At 42.3% G+C, this 23,213-nt stretch overlaps 1 protein-coding gene across 3 annotated transcripts in view; it reads right to left on the bottom strand.

The window, feature by feature from the left end:
- Nucleotides 1-23,213, bottom strand: part of Itga8 (integrin subunit alpha 8) — a 176,845-nt gene that overhangs the window by 62,549 nt on the left and 91,083 nt on the right. The window contains exons 15-22 of one of the 3 annotated variants that reach the window (XR_013051452.1): nt 20,485-20,592; nt 14,778-14,833; nt 13,812-13,966; nt 12,235-12,372; nt 11,264-11,331; nt 10,680-10,886; nt 9,550-10,283; nt 1,452-1,544 (exon numbers count right to left, since the gene is read on the bottom strand). Coding sequence is in view for 2 of the 3 variants with exons in the window: in XM_006985924.4 (XP_006985986.2) it covers nt 1,452-1,544; nt 9,550-9,697; nt 11,264-11,331; nt 12,235-12,372; nt 13,812-13,966; nt 14,778-14,833; nt 20,485-20,592 (766 nt within the window). In the remaining variant the exon portion in view is untranslated. Of the gene's footprint in view, nt 1-1,451; nt 1,545-9,549; nt 10,284-10,679; nt 10,887-11,263; nt 11,332-12,234; nt 12,373-13,811; nt 13,967-14,777; nt 14,834-20,484; nt 20,593-23,213 lie in introns of those variants that run through there. The other 2 variants (XM_006985924.4, XM_076572704.1) reach the window with 2 other exon arrangements.

The raw sequence follows: 23,213 nt of genomic DNA, 5'->3' as shown, positions 1-23,213 counted from the left end.
TTATCAGCACCTTTGAAATCTAATCTGGGCCCTCCCAGGGATGCACAGGATAGGAAGCATTGAGCCTAGAGCCCCCTTTAAAGGATGGCCAAGGGGCATCACTGTTTAGAGTCCACCCGGGAGTGTCCCTATGAAAACCGATGCAATCGTAAAATTTCACAAAGTTCTTTTCAAACAGAACATTTCGCTGATGACAGAAACATCCAATTTTAAATAGAGGATTACGTAAGTTCTCTTTATGGTGATTTAATTGTGTAACTTTTTCAGATTTCAGAATTTGTTGCCTGGCTTCAAAATTGCCACTGTTATATTTATTATGAGGTGTTGTTGTTGAACAGTTAAACTGTAGTTGGATAAAATAACTTTCTTGCCTACATGTTATCCTGAGTCAAAGCCTATTCACTCACAAGATCATTACTCGACTTATCTTCCTTCCACTATGATGATCTTTGTATTATTTTTCAAATCTATTTATTTAAAATTGATTGATTGATTTCTGTGCATGCATGCGTGTGTGCGTATGTGTGAGTATGTGTATGTGTGTGTGCGTGTGTGGGCACATGCATGTTTGTGCACATGCATGTCACATGTGTTCGGGTGTTCATGGAGGCCAGAAGATGGTGTTGGACCCACTGGAGCTACAGTTATAATTGGTTGTGAGCCACCCCATGGGGTGCTGGAAACCAACCTCTAATCCTCTGGAAGAAAGCAGCACTCTTACTGCTGGGCCTCCTCTCTACCCCTATTTTTCAAACACACACCTAGTAAAGACCATTTACAAACCAGAGCATGACTATTTTTAATATGAAAATAGTACGATATTCATCCAGGTGGCATATTGGAAAATAGTTTTCTTTGCTAACGATTTAAAATTGTCCTCCACCCTCTATGGACAGAGTGTCATACAGCACAGGCTGGCCTTGAACTCACAGCAGCTTGGGGGTGATCTTGGATTTCTGCTCCTCTTTCTATCAACTCTTGAGTGCTGGCATTACAGGCATGCGACTGCATTCTGCTTGGTTTACACGGGGCTGGGGATGGAACCCCAGGTCTTCGTGTGTGCTAGGCAGGCGTGCTACCAAGTAAGCTACATTCTTAGCCCTGCAAAGTAGCTTATTTTACAGGTTTTTAACTGAATGTAGTTTTAAAATAAAATCTATATTAGAATTAAAAGAATCAAAGGCAAAAGTCTGAGGCACACATGTTGCCACCGACTTGCTGTGACTACAAGATGTGATAGAGAAAGTATGTGAAAGCATAGGTCCTTTTGTGGCTTTGACCCGCCATTATCACTCCACCTAGGTTAAAGTGCTAAATCCCTCTATGCCGGGAATTTCCTGGGCAATCTGTTTTAGCTGCTGTTGACTGGGTGCTAATTGGGGAGTTTTCCACTAGTCCTCTATAAAATTCAATTAGTCAGAGATCAGTAAGGAATGCCGGGATCCTCTTACATTTGTTCCTGTCACCATCGGGTTCCCAAGGTCACACACCACCATCCTGGTCACGTTTTCCATCTTGTACTCGCAGCTCAGTGGCCTCAGTCCCTACAACAGGAAAAGAACACCGTTGTGGAGTTCAGGGGCAGAATGAATTCCATCCTGTTGCCTGCGATGTGGGAGGCCTCAGAGCTCCCCTTGATTTCAAACACCTGTGTGGGTCATGCACCAAGTTAATCCAATCGGGTACCTTTGACTCAAGAGCAAAAACCAGAGGAGAAAGTACAACTTAAACTTTAGGGGAAATTGTGTAAACACATGTTTTGTTGAGGAATAAGAGGTTCCAACAGTATTTATGTGGACATTTTGTACTTTCACTAAATCTTAATGTTAAACGTAGAACAGTGAGATGAAAAAGTGACCAGATATGAGCAAACAGATTTATTCCTTATATTACTAAAACAAAAGTGAAACTATGGGGATGCACACAGTTGTTATGTCTCCATGGCCATCTGTAGGGGAATTGCCTGGAACCCAGTTTTCTACACATCACAGAGGAAGTTTAAGGTGACCCCTTTGTTAGATCTTATATGTCAGATCCTTCAAATCTTTAAGATGTAATTTAAAAAGTTAAGTTTTTAGATTAGCATACAAAGGGATGAGTTTTGTTATGGTGTTTTCTTTATTTATTTTTTTTTTTTTTTGGTTTTTCGAGACAGGGTTTCTCTGTGTAGCTTTGCGCCTTTCCTGGAGCTCACTCGGTAGCCCAGGCTGGCCTCGAACTCACAGAGATCCGCCTGGCTCTGCCTCCCAAGTGCTGGGATTAAAGGCGTGCGCCACCAACGCCCGGCTTTCTTTATTTTTTTAAAAAAAAACATTTTATTAGTGTGTGTGTGTGTGTGTGTGTGTGTGTGTGTAAGCACACATTTGTTTAGGTGACTTTGAAGGCCAGAAGAGGGTGTTGGATCCCTGGATTTGGAGTTACAGGCACGACACCATTGAATCCTCTCTCAGCCCTTATTGGGGCATTTTTATATCTATGTGCTATACACACATTGCTTCAATAGTCCCCACCTCTACTGGACCCTGTGTCCTCTGATTAATGTTTACGATTTGTATTTAACTGGTTCTTCCTGTCTATGCCCCTCTCTCTACACCCCATCCGGATTAGAATTTGTGAATACTCCAGCTTGAAGAGGTGCTTTTTCCCATCTGGGTAACTCTCAGGGTTGGGCATTTGACAACAGGGCACAGAGAGCATTCTTTGCAGCCTTCTGCCCCTCCCAGTCTGACTGATGTCTTCCTAGGTGGGTGGAAATCCACCTTCACTCTCCATCCCCATTCTCTTTCCAGCTTTCAAAACCTGAGGGTGTATTTGACAGCTTCTTGTTTTTTTTTTTTTTTGTTTGTTTGTTTGTTTTTTGATTTTGGTTTTTCGAGACAGGGTTTCTCTGTGTAGCTTTGGAGCCTGTCCTGGAACTCACTCTGTAGCCCAGGCTAGCCTCGAACTCACAGAGATCCACCTGCCTCTGCCTCCCAAGTGCTGGGATTAAAGGCATGCACCACCACCGTCGCCTGACAACTTCTTACATGACCCCATCACTTCACTCTAAGTCATTCTATGCCACCAAATCGTGGCCTGCCACCTTCATCCCCTAAGATGATATATGGATGGCTTTCATGATGGAGCACCCTTTGGGGAACTTCTAGGAAATCAGTAGATGATGGTTTCGACTGTGATGATCTCTCACTCATCTGCTAGTGCTGTTGGGATTTTATATAAGGAAACAATATGAGGTTTTCAAGGAAAAGCTTTAGAAATGTTTCCCTATTCCTTTTAACTTTATACACCATCAGGTTTTGAAAGATGGAAAGAGAATTGGGATGGAGAGTGAAGGTAGATTTTCACCAACCCTCATCAAAACAAAACAAAACAACTCTAGCCGGGCGGTGGTGGCGCACGCCTTTAATCCCAGCACTCGGGAGGCAGAGGCAGGGGGATCACTGTGAGTTCGAGTCCAGCCTGGGCTACCAAGTGAGCTCCAGGAAAGGCGCAAAACTACGCAGAGAAACCCTGTCTCGAAAACCCAAAAAACAAACAAACAAACAAACAAAAAACAACTCTAGTCTCTACATGAGGAGCTCTGTAATTGATGCATTTGAGACTGTAAGCATTAGGAAGGCAGGGCTTCTGGACCCTGACCCCATCTCGGTGTCTGGAGCAGAGTCTGCACAAAGCACAGAGCAGGGCAGAAGCAGCTCACACATCGTCTCCTAAGAAGTGACTATAAGGAGGTGCCCACTCTGGGCATTACCCAGGTAGACACGCACAGTGTCTGATTAGTGGGTACGAGCAGAGTGGCTGATACTTGACTGAACTCGATTTAACACAAGTTCTTTACGAATAGTCAGCGGAGGTCATGGGGGTAGCTGTCACATCTAAAAGGCATCTTTCCAAAGCTGGTAATCTCTTTACTCACAGGTAGGTTTATTGGGCATTGGTCTTTAGAACTCGTAACTAAGAATAACCAAACAGAGATGTTTCACACTGAGATTATTAATCATGAAAGCAAAACAAAACTGAAAAGCTTTTGGAAGTATCCATGTTCAACCTGGCTGTAACACAGAGATTTAGTTTCTTTAGTTAATATGTTTGACTTGCTTGAAGGTGGAAGGTCACATGCACTTTTTAAAAATTTATTTTTAAATTAAAAATATTTATTTTATTTTATGTGTTATGAGTATGTTGCCTATATGTATGTATGTGTCCTGCTTGCCTGGTGCCCATTGAGGCCAGATGAAGCCATTGGATCCCCTGGAACTGGATTTATGGCTAGTTTCAAGTTAACATATGGGTGCTAGGAACCAAACCCAGTTCCTCAGCAAGAGCAACAAGTGCTCTTAATTGCTCAGCTATCTTGCCAGTCCCAGCATGTATATTTTCCCAGCTCTCTACAAATAGTTCTTTGACATCAATTGAAACATTTTTCCTGGGGTTGGGGATTTAGCTCAGTAGAGCAAGCGCAAGTAAGGTTCGGTCCTTAGCTCCAGAAAAAAAAAAAAAAAGAAAGAAAGAAAGAAAAAGAAACATTTTTCCTCTACTCTCTACCCTCTTTCTTTCTTTCTTTCTTTTTTTAATCTTTAGTTCCTCTCTCTCTGATGAAAAAAGAAACCAGTTGTTTTTTCTAGACATTTCTAGATTGTTTTTCTCAGTGGTTCCAGGGACATTTTTGCTCTAATCCATTTATAGCTCTTAGAGCATTACTCACTCTCTTATTCATTCACTAAAAATATTTGTCTTGGGCCTGGTACTTTAGCAGGTAAACAAGACCTTGCGCCCTTATTGCATTTCTAATCATGGTAACAATTCTAACAGGTGAATTGTAGCAAGCAGTGGAAGTGAAATTACAGAAGAGTTCAGTAGGTTTTTTGGTTAAAAAGTAAATAGGATTTAAGAAAAGTATGCATACATATTTAAGCAATCAGAGAGGACATCCTGGAGGAGGTAGCATCTAACTAAGCTAATGGGAAAAAAGGTGAGATGTGATTGGTTCTGCAATGCAACAGCTAAGTAACTTGAGCACACTGCACACGTCTCCTTATTTATGAACTCCAGAACAAATTTGATTCTTCTCTATAAGGTCAATATCACGATCAAACAAATTCAATGCATGCAAGAGTTCAGAGCGGTACCCAGACCTCAACCACCGTGCAGTATGTGTTGATAGTCTTCATTATTAGCCACCTGCAGTTGGCAGTAGGTCTTAATTGTTATGAAGATCTGAAGGATAAATATAAAGAAATAAGGTCGCTAAAGAGGGTGAAGTTATAGAGCTAGTGTGTCAGGGAAGAGAGCACATTGGAGGGATGGACTGAACAAAAATTCAGTCCAGTTGGAATTAAGGGTATGGGGGTGAATGAAGGAACAACTAATAGGGAGGCTGAAGATATAGGGAGAAGGACGAGCAGAAAGGATTGACCCGCTGAAGGATTTGACTCAGAGAGCACTGGAGAACTCATGAGGACTTCAAGACAGAAAATATCACAGTCAGACGTGCTTGTTAGAATGATGGTTTCTGTGTAGCAAAGAGGCTGGAGGGGGAGATGGGGAGATGGAAGAGGAGGCTGGAGGAGGAGATGGGGAAATGGAAGAGGAGGCTGGAGGAGGAGATGGGGAGATAGAAGAGGAGGCTGGAGGAGGAGATGGGGAAATGGAAGAGGAGGCTGGAGGAGGAGATGGGGAGATGGAAGAGGAGGCTGGAGGAGGAGATGGGGAGATGGAAGAGGAGGCTGGAGGAGGAGATGGGGAGATAGAAGAGGAGGCTGGAGGAGGAGATGGGGAAATGGAAGAGGAGGCTGGAGGAGGAGATGGGGAGATGGAAGAGGAGGCTGGAGGAGGAGATGGGGAGATAGAAGAGGAGGCTGGAGGAGGAGATGGGGAAATGGAAGAGGAGGCTGGAGGAGGATATGGAACAGGAGGCTGGAGAGGGAGATGGGGAGATGAAAGAGGAGGCTGAAGGGGGAGATGGGAAGATGGAAGAGGAAGCTGGAGGGGGAGATGGAAGAGGAGGCTGGAGGGGGAGATGGGGAGATGGAAGAGGAGGCTGGAGGGGGAGATGGGAAGGTGGAAGAGGAGACAGGTAACATTCTGCTCTAAGCTATGCCAGCCTGGAAGAAGGCAGTGGTGATTTCAGTACTTGGGGAGAAGGATGAGGACTAGGAAGATTTGGGGTTGACTTTAAGAAGTAGATACCAGAAGGATGTAGGTACCACTCTCTGAGACAGAAAATGAGCCATGTGGATGTGGGAGAGTGAAGTCCAGTTGTAGAGATGGCAAGGTAAGGTGGTTGTTGGGAGGGATTTGAGTGGGGATGTAATTGAGGTGTCTCATGGAGATGTATAGTAGGAGAGGGTCTAATGGAGAGGGGAAGAAATAGAGAATTAGTTTTTGCATGGATACAGAGCTTCAGCGATGGTCACACAACAATGTGTGTGATGCTGCAACATTTTCACACTTAAACATGGTTAAACGGGGCCAGGGAGGTGGCTTGGTACATTCAAGTGCTTGCTGCACAAATATGATGGCCTGAGTTTGGGTTTCCAGCTTTCACATAAGAGCCAAGTGTGGCAGATGTATTTGAAATCCTAGCACTAGGGTGTGGGTGAAGACCAGTGGATCCCAGGGGTTCACAGGCCACTTAGTCTGGTCAATGCTGCCAGATGCAGGTTTAGTGACAGAAACTGCCTGAAGCAATTAAGGTGAAGAAGTGATTGAAGTAGGCATCTTGATACCAGCCTCCAGCCTCCACACACACTAGCATATAATGTATCTGACACCTACACCACACATCTGTATATGAGTGAGTGCATGTGCACACATACACACACATGCACACACCACACACACATACACACAATGGTTGAAGTGGTAGATTTGATCATATGTGGAACTACAATAACAATGCATATAGATAGGCCTTTCAATTCCAGTTTTCTAGAAGATGAAAGTTTCCCGAGGTAGAATATCAAAACTTACTATCAGAAGATACTGTATTTCCTCAGGAGACAAACCTTTTATATGATAAAAATTTCTATGCTGAGTTTAGATTCAGAAGTCTCCAAACCTCAAACTCCTTTAAAAAAATGAAAGAATAGAACAACACAGTTTAATCATGTAAGATGTGGAGATCCATAAAATCTCTGCCCAAGAGACATTGACAGAGGGTTGAAAAAAGGGTCCGCTGGCTCTCAGTTGAGATTATGGATAATGCCTGTTACGATGTTTATAACTAAAGACACAGTGATAAGGGCTCTCTGGTGTTTTCCATTGCAACAAAGTGAATGGGAACTGGATGGACATTCTGGTAAAAGAACATTCTAAAACGGATGCCTTTCAAAAACAAAGTCAGGGCTCTCTGGGATGATGTGTAGGGAATAAAAACAAAAATTTGAGGGGAACCCAGAAATGTTTAAAAAAAACATTTAAGTTAGGTTTGTATTTGTTTACATATCATTTGTATGTAAGCATTTGTAGGTGATATGCTTCTCTCTCTTTTTAAAAGACTTTTTAGTGTGGTGTGTGTGTGTGTGTGTGTGTGTGTGTGTGTGTGTGTGTGTGTGTGTGTGTGTGTGTGTGTGTAGAGGATGGAAGAGGCTGTCAGATCACCTGGAGCTGGAATTACAAGTGGCTATGAGCTGCTCAGTGTGATTGGTGGGATCTGAACCCAGGTCTTCTGTTAGAGCTGTTAGTGCTCTTAGCCCATGAGCCATCTCTTCAGCCTTCCTTCTCTTTTGCTCTCTTTGCTTGCAGAGGTTTTATTATTAGATGGCATTTCCAATTCAGAATGGCCACTGAACACCACGGAGATGTTGAACGAGTGCTACACTTGCCCTGTTTTTATCTACTAGAAAAAAAACTTTAACAGAGAAACAAGCATAAAAGCACCATAGTTAGGGGAAGGAGAAAGTGGGAAGATTTTAGATCGTTCCTTGGAGACGTCAGAATACCAAGGGATGCTGATGGTTGCAGTGGAGAGGGATAATGCCATGGTGAGAGCGGGGAGACTTTCCTTCTAATTGTCCTCCCTGCTGATGAGAATGGATTTGAACACTTCCACAGCACTGTTTCAAATCACTCTATTGAGGTGTAATTGACAGGAAAAGTCTTGGTACACATCTTGATGAGTGTAGATGCTTTTAAATCACTTCCTTCAATAGAAATGTATAATGATTTTAAGTGTCAAGGTTACTTGGCTGCTGTTTGGTTCAATTTTTTTAAATTGAAAAAATAATTCAACTAAAACAAGAATCCATGAGAATAGACATGTAAATCGAGAATTTTTTCTCCCCTATTTTTTCTTTTTCCTTTCCTTCTTTTCATTCCCTCTCTTCCTCCTTCCCTCCTCCTTCCTTCCTTCCTTCCTTCCTTCCTTCCTTCCTTCCTTCCTTCCTTCCTTCCTTCCTTCCTTCCGACAGAGTCTATGTACAGGCTGCCCTTGAACTTGTGATCCTTCTGCTTCTCGATCCCAAATGCTAGGTTATAGGGATGCTCATCTACACCAGGCTCTTTCAATACATTTTTAAAAGCTCTTACAATGACAGCATCACACCACATGGATCACTTTCCGTGACATTGCTCAATCATTAGGTTGTGAAAATAGAAAATGTGGTCTTGAGAAAGTGGTAGACACATAATAAATTTTAGTTAAATAAATCCATCAGCAAGCATTTATGGAGTGTCTGCTATTCCTACTCCTGTGAAAGAATGTGAAGCTTAGTCTCTGCCCTTAATTGAATGTCTCACATGTTTCTGAAACAGAGGAACTGTCAATCTATCAAAGATTTATGACAATGTTTTTGGTTTGCTTGCTTGCTTATTTGTTTTGCTCAATTTAGTTAGTTGGATATGTAGCTCGAGCAGGTCTTCAATTTGTGGATCCATTTGCCTCAGCTTCCTGGCTTCTGGGATTACACATGTGCCCCATTGGCCTATTCAGAATGTTTTTCCAGACAAAGTGATTAAGAATACTACAGGTTCCCAGGACGCACTGAATGGGAAGAGTTGGGTTCTGGTAACGATCCGGGAGGCCATAAATAGCAATGGTACCTTTTCAATAAACAGTGACATTGAGGACTGGCACACCAGGAAGAAACAGGCCCTTCTCTGGTCACAGTCCCAAAAATGTGGACTAAGAAGAAAGACAAATGAACTTGTTTCCTTTCCAATTCCTGTTCAGGCTGTTATCAGTGCTCAGCAGGACTGGTTGGCTCTTCTTCCATCACCAGTAATAAAAACCAGGCCTCCTGTGATCTGCTTGGAACTTAAAGGAACTCAAAACAAGGCTTGCAGACAGTCAGTGAGGCGAGGGGGTTAGCCTGGGAAATGAGTCAGCTGCCTCTTTGGCTGGTCTTTCTCTGTCTTGCTTCAGCTCCTGGGCTTTGGCTGCGTTATCTTTGTAGTGTGGCTACGAGGGACTTGACTCTCCGTAGCCCATCTTCTCCCTGGCGCATTGCTGTTATGAGCTGGCAGAGGAAGGCCCCATTCTGGTCTCTTTGAGAGGAAAGACTCAGCCTTGTCGATCAGACTTAATATTTACTTGGATTCAAGCCTTACCTTGAGGTTGCGCTCAATCCCAACGTAGTCGGCTTCCTCAGGGATCATAACGAAGAGTTCAGCTTCATAGGCTCCCTCTCCTTCATTTCTTGCGTTTATGATGAGCATAAGGTGATTTTCATCCCCGATAATTATCTGATGCTTATCTCTAAAAATGCAGTTTAAAAAGAGTGACTATGCAACTCGACATCACTGGCTTCATGAATCTATTTTAGAAATTTAAATTATGTGTGCCTATAACCTAAGCACTCAAGAGACTGGGATCAAGAGACTGGGATGGGAGAATTGGAAGTTTGAGACCATCCTGAACTATTGAACTACATAGCAGCAGTCTGTCTCAAAACAAACACACAAACAAGCAAACAAACAAACAAAACACACATAGGAATAAAATAATGATTTAGGAGGAAAAAAGGAAATGTCAAATGCAAGGCTAGGACAATGAAAGAAGATAGGAAGATTTAAGGGAACAATTTCTGAATGGGAAAGGGTGGGGAAAATGTTCAATGATGTGCAAGCAACTATTTAACAATTTGTTCTAAAAAATAAAACCGATACATATCATTTGTGGATTCCAGTGCTGTGTCCTCCCTCTGTGACCAATTTGAAGCTATCAACACATTGACCAGTCGGCTAACAAAACTCCGGCAAACTTAACATTTGACTTCGGAGCCAGAGTGAGGAGCTCCCAACTCCTTCAAATCACTGAGAACACACATGAGGGAGAGAGTGAGCTGTGGGGAAAGAAAGAGGCTTGTTTAGACAGGGATAGAGGGAGACACGGGGCAACGTGGGCTCGAAGAGGGGAAAGCAGGCAGGCGAAACGGGATCTCAGATGGCTGATAGAGTGCTCTGAAGTATTTTAAGGAAATTTTGTTCACTTTGAACTCCAAATGAAACCAATATTTAGAAACGCCTCTTCCACTTTTGCCTCCCCCCTCAAAGCTATTGCTTTTGACACTTGGTAAATTGTGAACGTCGGGGCAAGTCCCCTTGAGAGATTACCAAGCGGATTCCAAACACTGGCAGTGCAGGAGGAGTTCCTGGGAGAGAGGAGTACAGCCTGCCTTCCACCCAGGGGTGCCTCACCCCTACTCCTATTTCTTTCCACAACATAACAGTGCAATTACCAGCTCCGGAGTCGGAGTCGGAGTCGGAGTCGGAGTCGGAGTCGGAGTCGGGGCTGCCATTACTGGCAGCTGTGAAGCCCTTTGTTCTCAGTTGACACTCTGACACCTTCTGCTCGACTCCCCGGTGTGTCTTTTAAGTCCTCCCCCAAGTAAATTGAAATTAATTTTGTTTTGACAGTTTTAAGGAGGCCTTTGAGTCATGGGGTGCTGTGAAAACAAGTTTGGTTAAGGTGTGGACTGAACTGGCTTGTCTGAACCCTTTCTCCCTTGACTGAGGTAGGTAAATATAACCTGAGCCACACCACACATGAGTTTACTTTCAACAAAAGCACTTTTGCCCCTTACTCTTGCTGAAAGATGAAATGGCCCAGGCAAGATCTCAGGGACACTGTGTCCCTTGACGCTGGTGACAGAGCACTGACCAGATCAGAGGCAAATCCAGAGTGGGACCACTCTCAAGAATTTCACGCATCACTCCCCCTAACCCCCAGTTCTCAGAAGAATATGCTTTCTCAAAAGGAGCTTTAAGTAAACACCCTGTAGACTACCAGGTGTGATGCACGCATTTATTTATTTAAACTTACGGTCTGGCTGACAGCCTCAGGTCGGGAACACATAGATTGTCTTCTCCACAGTCCACCAGGATGCGAGCCTGTGTTGAGCAAGTGAGGCATCAGAAAGAATGAGAAGACTCACATCGGGTCCTCTCTCTGGAAGATTCTAAAGGATTCTATCAACTAAACCAAAGCTTTTGTTTCACTGCACAGGAGCCTGCCCAACTCCATACTCTGTGATGTTAAGCAACCTCTTTTTTTTTTTTTAAGTTTTATTTAGTTATTATGTATACAGTGTTCTGCCTGCATGCCAGAAAAGGGCACTGGATCTCATTACAGATGGTTGTGAGCCACCATGTGGGTGCTGGGAATTGAACTCAGGACCTCTGGAAGAACAATCAATGCTCTTAACCTCTGAGCTATCTCTCCAGCCCCATAACATTTTCTCTTTTTTTGAGACAAGGTCTCTTATATCTTATGCTGGCTTTGAACTTATAGCTGAGGAGGGGGGGGGAGGGCCTTAAATTCCTCATCCTCTTGCCTCTCCCCCTTGAGGGCTGAAATTACAAGCAGGCAACACCTTCTCAGTTTTTGTGGTGCTGGGGATCAAACCCAGGGATTCCTTCATGCTCGTCCAGCACTCTACCAACTGAGCTACATTCCCAGCCCCAAGCAACCTCTTGATAGAGGCCCTTTTATAGCCCGTCTCCAGGCTGTTCTGAAATGTCTGTAGGTGATGCTGACTGGCACTGTTCTTAGGATTGCTGTCTATGTTGCCTTCATTGCTGCTGCATGTGAACACATTAAATCTTGGTTGCACAAAGAGAAAGGCTTCCAAAGTCACAACGAGGGAACATGCTAGGACCATGTCCCGAAGGCTGTATAACTCTGTGCACAGATGGGAATACAAGGGGCTGGCTTTCATCTTCAGGGCACAGGAACGACTCTCTCCAGAGAATGGTAGAGAAAACGTCTTCAGACCTTTGCCATCAAGGATTTACCTGCTCAGTAACTACGTTGTCCCTGTAGTGGTTCAATATTGGTTTCACTTCTAGGCCATCTTTAAAGGTGGAGTCATCCAAACTGTAGTTCAAGCTAATGTTGATTGGAGATAATTTATCTCGGAATTCAGTTTCGTCCTAGGAAAAATAATCACCAGCTTACGCCCATGAAATGACTGCAAGATATTAAGTCTGTGACAAGCAGGTAACCCTGGATTCCCATCAGCATTAGTGAGTGACAGCGTTCACTGCAACAGGCTGAATTGGGTGCTAATATATGTGGTCTGCTCTAGTCAGCATAATTAAGATATGTTCAGTGATGAAGTCACCTACAGCCAAGGCTTCCCTAGGACACTCTAGAGCAATGGGAGTTAATGGCTCTTTCACAGGAGTCGCATATCAGGTATCCTGCAGATCAGATATTTACAATACAATTCATAACAGTAGCAAAATTACAGTTATGAAGTAGCAACAAATTAATTTTTTGTGTGGGAGTCACCACAACATGGGGAACTGTATTAATGTATTAAAGCATTAGGAAGGTTGAGAACCACTGCTCTAGAGGAAATCTTCAGTTACCCCAGACCCTAACACCTGACACCGCATCAGTCAAGTCCCCAAGTAAAACATACACCATAGATGCCAGAGAACACCACGAACGAGGATTATTTGTTTGTTTTGGTGAAGTTGCCAGGAGGTTCTCCGGGGCTCAGAGGAAGACAACATTTCACTTCTTCTTCCCCTTCGCTGTTTCTTTTAAGTCGTTTCATGACCTTCAAAACACCTTCAGCTCTTTTGAAGGTGTCTTGGATACAGAAACAGAAGTCCTCCTGGGGTGAGGAGAGAGCATGGGATGCTCAGTTCTAAGCATGCAGCCAGCATCTGGCTCTTCAGCTGTGCTCATCAAGGCTATACTAAGATGGAGGGCCAGGGGGCCCTGTGCCTGGCTTCTCATTCTCAAGTGTAGTTGTGAACCTTTGGTGCTTCCTAGGGTTCTCTGTTAACTAAGTCCCCGATGGGAAGAGAAGACACAGAAATACCGATCACCGGCTAACAACTAGCATCATGGTGGTGGATAATTGGGTCCCAGACATGTTGAACTTTAAATTTCATGAGAATTTGTAAAAACACATCACCTTTAAAAACACAATTACAAATTATTTTTCATGAAAGTTTGGTTGTCTTCATGTTTCCCCAAGTCAGCTCTAAGTGCATCCTGATAAAATCTAACAGGACATACTCATATAGGATTAAAAAAAAATCAAATAAATTGTGTTGAACTTTTATGTATGGGGGAGGGGAGGCAGTTAAAAGTGAAAGTCACCTGAGTTAAGTGCCATTATTAAGGTTCTGTCTGAAACAAAAAAGAAGCCTTAGAAATGAATAGCAACAAATCATTGGGTTAGTTGAAGTCAGGGTCAGCAAGAAGTATTCAACCTTCAACGGGAGTTTCCTCCCAGGAAAATGAAAGTAGACAGGTGGGAGTCTGTGGCATGTGTGATGGTTAAGGAGATAGAAATGGTGGGAACTGGAATTTGAATGTGAGAAGCCCCAGAAGGGGTTTCCAGAAAACTTACTCGGAGGTAAACGATAAAATCCCGGCAGTGGGGGGATTTCTGCTGCTTCATCACAATGGGGAAGGTGAGATGGGACTGGTGGTTCCGGAGGAAGAGCGTCCGCTTGATGGCTCCTTTTTGCTTCAGGAAATCTAGCTGCACCTCGGCCACCAGGGCTAAAGGACAGACAGGGGACAGAGTCAGAGGAGGAAAAGCATTGGGCTAACACAGTGCTGGCAGGGAGGGGTAGGGATTCATGACAAGTTGCTTCTTCAGGAAAACTTTTTCTTTTCATAGTTGGATCAAACAACATATAAGTTGAAGGAGTTTTTAAAAGAATACTGCCCAGTATATAACTGTTTTGTGGCTTTGCATGCATGTGTGGTGTATGTGTGTCCACATGCTCATGTGTTTATATGTGCATGTTTGCGTATGTGTGAGTATGCATGCATGTGTGGAAACCAGAGGTTGACACTGGTTGTCTTATTTGATTACCTCCACCCACTTATTTTTTGAGATAGGGTCTCTCGCAGAGCCTGGAGCTCACCAGTTTGGCTAGAGTGGCTGATCAGTGAGGTCTAGGGAGTGCCTGTCTCTACCTTTCCAGCATTCGGGTTACAGAGGCATCCGCCATATTTGGCTTTTATACAGCATTGAGGGTCCTAACTTAGGTCCACATGCATGCACAGCAAGTCCTTTACAACCAAGCTATGTCTCCATATTTTGTAACTTAAATTATGTGTGTGTGTGTGTGTGTGTGTGTGTGTGTGTGTGTGTGTATGTATGTATGGATATGTATAAAAAGTATCACTTTTCCAATTATTTTTTGATAGCTAATGCCCATGATTAAAATAGTATTAATTAGACAATTTTTAAATGTACAATAGACATTTGAGCTTTAATAAAGGGACCTATTCTAATGTTTGTGCATAGAAACATGTCATGTTTTCTTTGCATAGGACAGCGTAAAAATGAAAATATGCTCACCTATTGTATTTGAAAGGCTCTGGCCTGCTATAGATGCACAGACTCTTAAAGAAAAGCTGTGGGAAGACAGTAGTCAGCAATTTGTTGGTTAGTAAAGTTCTGAATCTGAGATAGGAATCTGATACCCTCCTTCCAGATAAAATGAACACATCATTTCCTTCTATACATTTAATTATATATACATACACATGTGTGTGCACATATACCCCCACCACCACATACTCCCACCAACTTGACACAATATTAATACAATTGACTCGGGTATCCTTTGCATAGGGAGGCAAATCCTTGAAAACATTGGTAGAGATCCAATCAATTGATTAACACCTCACTTTTTTTATGCAGCGAATACACATGAAGATCTTCCTTGAGCCATGGAGTAAAGAACTGGGCAGCACAATGGGGGAAATGCTACGGAAAAGCATGGAGAAGAGCAAAACCCTGGCCCCACTTGAGGCACTTGAAATTTTTCAGTGTGACTGGAGCTCCCAGCAAGATGAGGTCAGCTGGTTTGGTTGATGGGTGGCGAACAGGGCTTTGAAGTCCTGGTAAGGCCTGCGAATTTAATCTTAAGCATGAAACAGCATGCTGGTCATAACATCAGTCAGCCACATGGTTGGGCGGAGATTGGAACTCGGCACTTTGCACAAGGAGAGAGAGAGAGAGAGATGGAGGTGGAGGGAGAGAGAGAGAGAAAGTTAAAGCGGCCGAGTCAAGCCAACTGTACACAGTGATATGGGTATAAAGGCAGTGATAGCTGAATCCAAGACACTCTGTAATTTTGTCTTCAGCATGCACTAGCCACCATCCAAGAAATGTTTGTGGAGATTGTCCCGTGACCTGAACTTGCCCTGGTTTATGGCCATAGACTGGGTGGAAAATACCCACTTGTTTCCACTTCACTTTATCAAATATTCGCACCTGCCTCCTGAAATAGTCTAACAGCCAGGATGGAGTCAGGACCTATGAGCATTGATAAGAAAGTAAAGAGATGAGAGAATAGAGGGTTTGCTGATAGTCTTAAAGATTTTACTAATAAAATTCTAGTATGATTTGAGTATTTCTATGGAATTCAAAAGAAGTGAATACTCTCTAATCATGCTTTAATTAGATGTCAGCATCCTGTGTCAAACGTAACAGAAATGTGTCACATCTGGGATTCATCTATCCCCGTGACCTCAGTCAATGTCTCCCTTCAGGGTAAGTAATTCGCCACACACCATTTAGCCAAAAGTTTCCTGAGATGTCTGTGCTATTACCAGTGTTTATACCACTTCCCCAGAGAAATCACAAACAGCAGCCCACTTCTCCTTCAATTAAAATTATTCATGGAAGGTGGGTAGGAAATTACATCTTTAAATTTTCTGAATTTTTTTCCCCATGCCCAGCTTTTCTATAAGCACTTGGTATGTGTTACCATTGTCTGCTGGCCGATGTTTTACTCACAATTTCTCAGCATAGATAGAGCTTTGGCAAAATAAACCCACATTTATGGTGAAATCATCAATATATAAAATTTAAATGAACTTACATACAGTAATTGCTTTGTACAATGTGAAGCAATAAAACTTTCACAAAGGAGTAAGTTACAGTTATGAAAATGGATGTTGAGTCTTTGTTAAGAAGGAAGTCTTTGATAAATGATGTTGTCAGCTGAGGGCTTTATCTTAGTTTGTAAATTATGTCAGAGTACATTTATATTTCTTTCTTAGTTTTCCCTTTCTGTTACTTCAATATCATTAACAATTGGATGAGTTTAACTTTCATTCAAATTTAGTATAACTGCTATAGGCTGCTGAAATATTGCTAGTAGCATTTCAACTTGAACCCACCATGTTAAAGATGGCTCTAGTTAAAATATCTTTTCGAAGTGGCAGCTTTTCTATAGTTCTGTTCTAAACTAAAAAGAAAATTTCAAAATTCTACAGCAGTGGATGGCCACATCCATCCTAAATACAGGAAGATATTTGTTAGCTATATCTATAGATACATAGTGAGGAACCAGCTCCATTCTCAGGTCAATACATAATTATGAATTGTGTCAGGCAAAACTGAAATATAACAATGTGAAATATAATTTCAAGCTATGATTTATGTTCAAATTCAGCAAAGCCCATTAGTCTCAACATTTTGATTGAAAAAATAAAACAAAGCCAAACACAAACTACATGAAATCAACTGAGAGCTCGCATTGCATGCATCTACATGAAACTATTGGCAGACAGGCTGCTATCCACAGAAGGCAGGATAGACACAACACGATCCGATCCTCACACTATTTGCCCCCCATGAGCCAGTGAATAAGGAGCTGTGGTGTAACTCTGCTCATGGTATTGTATAATGAGAAATAAGATAAATGTGAAATCTGATTTCAAAACACAAAGCCAGATGGGGGAGATGCTAGCTGGCCCAGGGCTTGCTGTACACGCATGAGGACCTGGATTTGGATCACCAGCATCCAAAGGATGCCCTCCGGGCACAACAGCAGTTATCCCAGTGCTGGGTTTGAGGGTAGGGAAGAGACACAGAGACAGGTGACTCTAGAGCAGTAGTTCTCAACCTATGGATCAAGAGCCCCTTGGTGGTCAAATGACCCTTTCACATGGGTCTCATATCAGATATTCTGTATATTAGATATTTACATTATGATTCATAGCAATAGCAAAATTACAGCTAGGAAGTAGCAATGAAAATAATTTTATGGTTGGGGGTCACCATCACACAAGTAACTGTATTAAAGAGTTGCAGCACTAAGAAGGTTGAGAACCACTGCTCTAGGGTTTATGGCTAGACAGGGTAGCCTAATTGATGAGATCGAGTGAGGTTTAGTGAAAGACTCTCTCTCAAAACTAAGATGGACATTGATTAAGGAATATACCTGATATCAACCTGTGTCCTCCACACACTTGTGTGCACACACCCATGTGTACATGTGAACACACATATAAATATATGTATATATGTATGTATATATGTATGTATATTTAGTGATATATATATATATATATATCACTCACCACACATGCACAAAATAACAAAGTACAAAGCAAACAATCACTATTTCTAATTTATTTATTTATTATTGTCTATATATGTACTTGATGTGTGTGTGTGTTGGGGAGCACACATGTCATGGAGCTCATGTGGAGATCAGAGGACAATTTTGTAGAACTGATTTACCTTCCACCTTTGCTCAGGTTCTGAGGATTGAACTCAGGTCCCAAGGCCTGTGTGGCAAGTGCCTTTACCAGTTGACCCATCTCATTGGCCAAATTATTACCAATTCAACTCTACTTTAATGATGATTTTATATGATGTCATTCATATCTGAAAAAAACCTCTTTGTTTGAGATTGGAGAAGTAGATAGTTTGTTTTATGTTTATAAATCAAAAAAACATCACTAGTTTTCTCATTAGTAACCAATTATCTTAATATTTAGTATGCTGAATTTCATTTCCTTTTTTCTAACTAAGCAATGCCAACAGCAGATATTTTATAAACCAGACAGCTGACTGAATAACTTGGAAATCCACAGGGAAGGAAGTGAGGAACGCTTTGTGATTGGAGTTTGCAAAAGGGTTTATCTACAGTTCAAGCTCATGCCAAATCAGGCTAATGTCACAGGCTAATGACACTTCAAGCACTCTGGGTAAACCGCATGGAACATTTCTACAGGAGTCAGCTGTTTGCTTCCTGTCTCGAGTCTGGTTGGTTTGTTGAGGATCCGAGGGCACTCTACTACTGAGATATACCCTCAATCCCCAACTTTGTCTTTCAATATTCTGAAACACATGAAAACTTTTGCACTTGAAAATTAAATATCTTCAGAAAAGGATAAAATAGACTTAAGTAACAGTAATAGGATAGAATTAAGCAACTGTAGTATAATTTGTCCACAGAACACATTACATTTTATCTTAGTAACATGACTCCAATCAACAAGGAAATGACTGGTGAAGGGAAGGGCATTGGCTAAGGGGCTATTGGCAGTTGATAGCACCTTGGATGAAAGTAGCTTTTCCACGGCAGTGTGAATACTGGTGGGTTTCCAGTGCCCTGGTGGATGACACTATCCATGCCCATGCATAAATCAGCAGCACTAATTAGACAGAGTGGTTTAAATAAATAACTACAGAAGAAGTATATTGAGTTGTGAGGGAGGGGTGATGAGGGTGGGGGGGATCGGAATGGAGTGAGGGGTGGATATGATCAAGATACATTCTATACATGTATGAAAATTTTCAAAGATTAAAAAAAGTTTTTTCCTGAACAAAAGTAAATGGTCCTATGGTCTTTTGAAAAAGACTCCAATCTCTTTCTTAAATCCATAAAACTAAAACTCTTTAGGAAAAAAAAATCATTTATTTCAAAATAAACACATTCTATGCTGGAGTGTTGCCATCGTGCTTAACAGAGTGCAGTGTGGAACCCGGGTTTTGAAGGTGTGAACAGAGGGCTCCTTGGAGACTATGAGAGTCTTAATGCTCACAGCCAAACAGCACTCACAGTTCATTTAGTGCTCACTTAATCACGCCGGGCGGCGGGGAAATGCTGGCTCTCTCACATTCTCTCAGATCAGGTTTTCATTATACTATTTTATGGTTTAAAACCATTTTAAAGTGTGCTCCGGGCATTTCCCAACTACTTTCAAAGGCAGTTAAAGCAGAGGACCGGCCTTCCCACACAGGGAACCCCTCACAACAGGATGTTTTCCAAAGAATTCTTCAGGAACCTGGAACTCTCTGCCCCCTACGCCCACCCCTGTAGGTTTGATTCCCATAGGAACTCCTGTCAAAAGGGCATCAACAACATGCTAAGATGTGCCATAAATAGCTTCTCAGGGTCAAGGCTGGTTTGTTCTTTATTCTGATATTGTCAAGAACTCAACAGTCACCCTGGAAAATGAAGGTGAATCTCAAAGACCTTTGTTGATTTTCCAGAGGAAATGCCCTGGTCCCATGGGCCAGCACAATGTCTTCTGCTGCCTGGGATCCTTACACTAACAAATAAACGGGTACTTTTTCTTGGGATGTGTTATAACCCAGTTCCATTTTGTCATTTCATGTGACAGGCCCAAGTCAAAAGCTAGATAAGCCATGTTTCCTACTGTCCCTTTTATCCTTGTCATATCATGGCCACAAGAACAGGTCAGTGTACAAAAATCTCCTTTTTTATAACATTGACCTTCTGTCCAGTCATACATGCCAAGTTACCAAACTGCTATTTTTAGCCCATGGAACTAAGTAATCCAGACTAGTTTGTTTATTTTAAAAAAGAGAGACACGATAGCTTTCGAAAGTGGCATCCACAATATATGCAAAAGTTAGAGTCAAGATATTTTGGCGTGTTTTGGGTTTGGTTAACATTTAGTGTGCCAAGAAGTTTGTTTAACTGGGAATTTCCCAAGTATTTTGGTCTTTTTAAACCTAAGAGCCTGTAGGTTAGAGTACTGGCCTTTGTCTAAGCCCACAGTCAGAGCTCAGCATCACATCAGCATTCTTCTGTACATACTGGGTCTCTGCTGCTCAGTCTTGGTCTATAGTCCAGAAACCTGAACATACTCTTGAAGATTTTTCTATATATTCAGTATGCATGACCTCAGGCCCTACCCCAGACTTTCTACACCCAAATCTGCATTTTTTAAATAAATAAGATCTAGATGATTTGACCCCATGTTAGAATGTGTGTATTACTGGGCTAACTTACCAGGCTACAGGTGTCGGGAATTCCGGAATCTGGCAAGTTTTATTTTCAAGGTTGATAATCATCGGGTGCAGCAGGAGCTGAGCATCCACTGTTACAACTGGCCTTGCTCTGTCGGGAGAAAGCCGGAGCATGAGTGGAACTCATGAATCATGGAGGGGATCTTTCCATGATTAAAGGAACTCTTCTTCTAGAGGTCATTGTCAACATATCCAGCTTTGCACAATGAATTCTACTCTTGGCATGGACAAGTGGGTACCACACTCAAAGGATCCCCTCAAACCCATCTGAGAGCAGAGAGCTCTGAACAAAGGATGTTGGAGGCCTATCAAACACATTACACCCATTGACCTGATTTCTTTATGGAGTAGACTCACTATATTGTGATAATACAGTGTGATTATAACAGCTCCATGATTTCTGGGAGCCCTATGTCCATATTTGAGGAGACATATATTTTATTTAAAGATATATATATATACATGCTCGTGACTATGGAATCCAGAGAGGGCATCAGATGTTCTGGAGCTGGAATTTTAGGTAGTGGTGAACCATCCTATGTGGAATATGGAAACCAAACCTGGGTCTTCAGCAGGGACAGCAAGCTTTCTTAACTATTAAGCTACCTCTCCAACCCCAAGACACATCTACTCACAATAAGTACTTGAGGCTTTTGAATTTTGTTGGCTCATTGATAATTTTTCAACTTGACTGGTAATTTGCTACCTAAGCTTTGCAGATTTAAGAACACACGAAAGTGGGTTTATAGAATAATTCCGTACTTCACCCCCAAGAAGCGGTTCTTAATCCTGTCTGCACAATGTAATTACTCAGGGAACTTTCAAACAAACACTATGCCCAGACATCATCGTGGGTCAATGGAACTAGAACGACTGGGGTAAGGCCCAGGATTGGAATTTTAAACACATTCTCAGGCAATTCTAGCAGTCGTATTTGAGGCGAGGAATGACTGTGAAGGCCATCCTAGATAGGATGACAAGACAAGAGAATAGTAAAACATAGAGCAGGAAAGGGAGCAGCTTTCGAAGCTTCATTGTAAGAGATACTGGCTGGGAGCCGAAGTTTCCAGAATTAAGTGTACACTGATGCTATGCTGAATAGGTTTCTTCTGACAGACAGAGGGAGGTCTAGGGGCCAAATGCTGTGCAAACAGTTTCATGATAACAGCAACATGGGGGCCACTGGGATTTTTTTTTTACAAGCCTCTTGATGTTATCTGTACTGTATTATTTTATTTTCAAAATTGTATTATCTCCAGTTCTGGGGGTGGGCGATCTGATGGTAAAATGGTATTAGGCAGGCAAGAGATTTGCTGTGGCAATCACCTTTGAGAAGAAAGGGGAGTGAGTGGAGGAAGTTGGGGGTGATGATCCCCTTAAGGATGAGGAAGATTCTGGCACGGACATTGGAGCGTACTTGGGCAGAATCGCCTGTGACAGAATTGTCCCCAAGGACCAATACGCATTTATGCCCTTATGCCAGCAATAGGCTGGAGCAGATCGTGGAACATATGAGATTAGCACAGAGCTGTGGTGGATTTGGAGTGTGGCAGACAGAGCAGGGTTCTTGGTCATGTAAATTTGTGGCCATAAGAAGCTTAAGCCTCACGCTTCAGAGGTGCTGGGAGTTTCAGCTCTCTGATTCTCTGTATCCTAAATGAGAAGAGCTGGCACAAACCAGTCCCTAGTGCATTTATATTGGGGTTGAGGAAGAAAAGCTGGTTTGAGGAAAGCTAACCTTAGGGTCTGTCTGGGAGTTAGCCACCTTAGCATCACATGCCTAGGACACCTGCACATGCCTGTCTGTATGCATGCATTCACATATGACTTTGTCTTGAAATCCTGACCCAGTTCATTGGATTCATATTAAACATTTTAAGAAAGCTCAACTACCTAACCAGCTATTACTCAGCATAATTTGCATTCAGATTCTCACTGAATGTTTTGGACACAAGTACTTTTTAAAGTCCAGTTTATAGATGAGAACCAGAGGCTTAGAAGGCTATAGAACAGTGATTTTCAACCTGTGGGTCACAACTCCCTGGGTAACCTCTATCTCTAACCATTCATAGCAGTAGCAAAATTACAGTTATGAAGTAGCAACAAAAATAATTTTACGGTTAGGGAGTCACCCCAACATGAGCAACCATATTAAAGAGTCACAGCACTAGGAAGGTTGAAAATCACTGCTACAGGAGTTTTCCCCGAAATTACAGAACAGTTGGTGTGTGAAAGGGTCAGGTTCTGATCCCAGGTCTGTTGCATTAATGCTGCAGAGGGCTTCTTTCTGGAGGGGATGACTCCTGGTATGTTCTATTCCCCAACTTCTTGTCCACACTTGGATGTAAGAGTGAGAGTAAACAGCCACATTCTCCCTGCCACAATTCTGTCCTACATGTGTGGACACTGATGATTCCCAGAGCATAGATAGTCCAAGTTCAGATCCATCTAAAACCCGGGGTATTTTCTGATTTGATGAGTTTAATACCTTATTTAATGTCAGTTATATTAGTAGGAGCCGGAGGTCTGCTCATCAAGTAAGAGAATAAAAATATGTAGAAATGAGAGAAAGGTGAAAAACACACCCAGAATTTTAAAAAGACATAGGAGCATTCTCCAGAATTAACAGGTGAGATAGGTCTTTGGAGTCTCAAAGGCAAGACTACCCACATAAGGAAAATGTATTTAAAGCAGGAGAATATTTGCGTGCCA

Source organism: Peromyscus maniculatus, chromosome 5 (genome assembly GCF_049852395.1).
Source record: "Peromyscus maniculatus bairdii isolate BWxNUB_F1_BW_parent chromosome 5, HU_Pman_BW_mat_3.1, whole genome shotgun sequence".
Lineage (NCBI taxonomy): Eukaryota > Metazoa > Chordata > Mammalia > Rodentia > Cricetidae > Peromyscus > Peromyscus maniculatus.
Note: the sequence above shows the minus strand (reverse complement) of the source record. Positions and strands in the feature narration are given on the sequence as shown.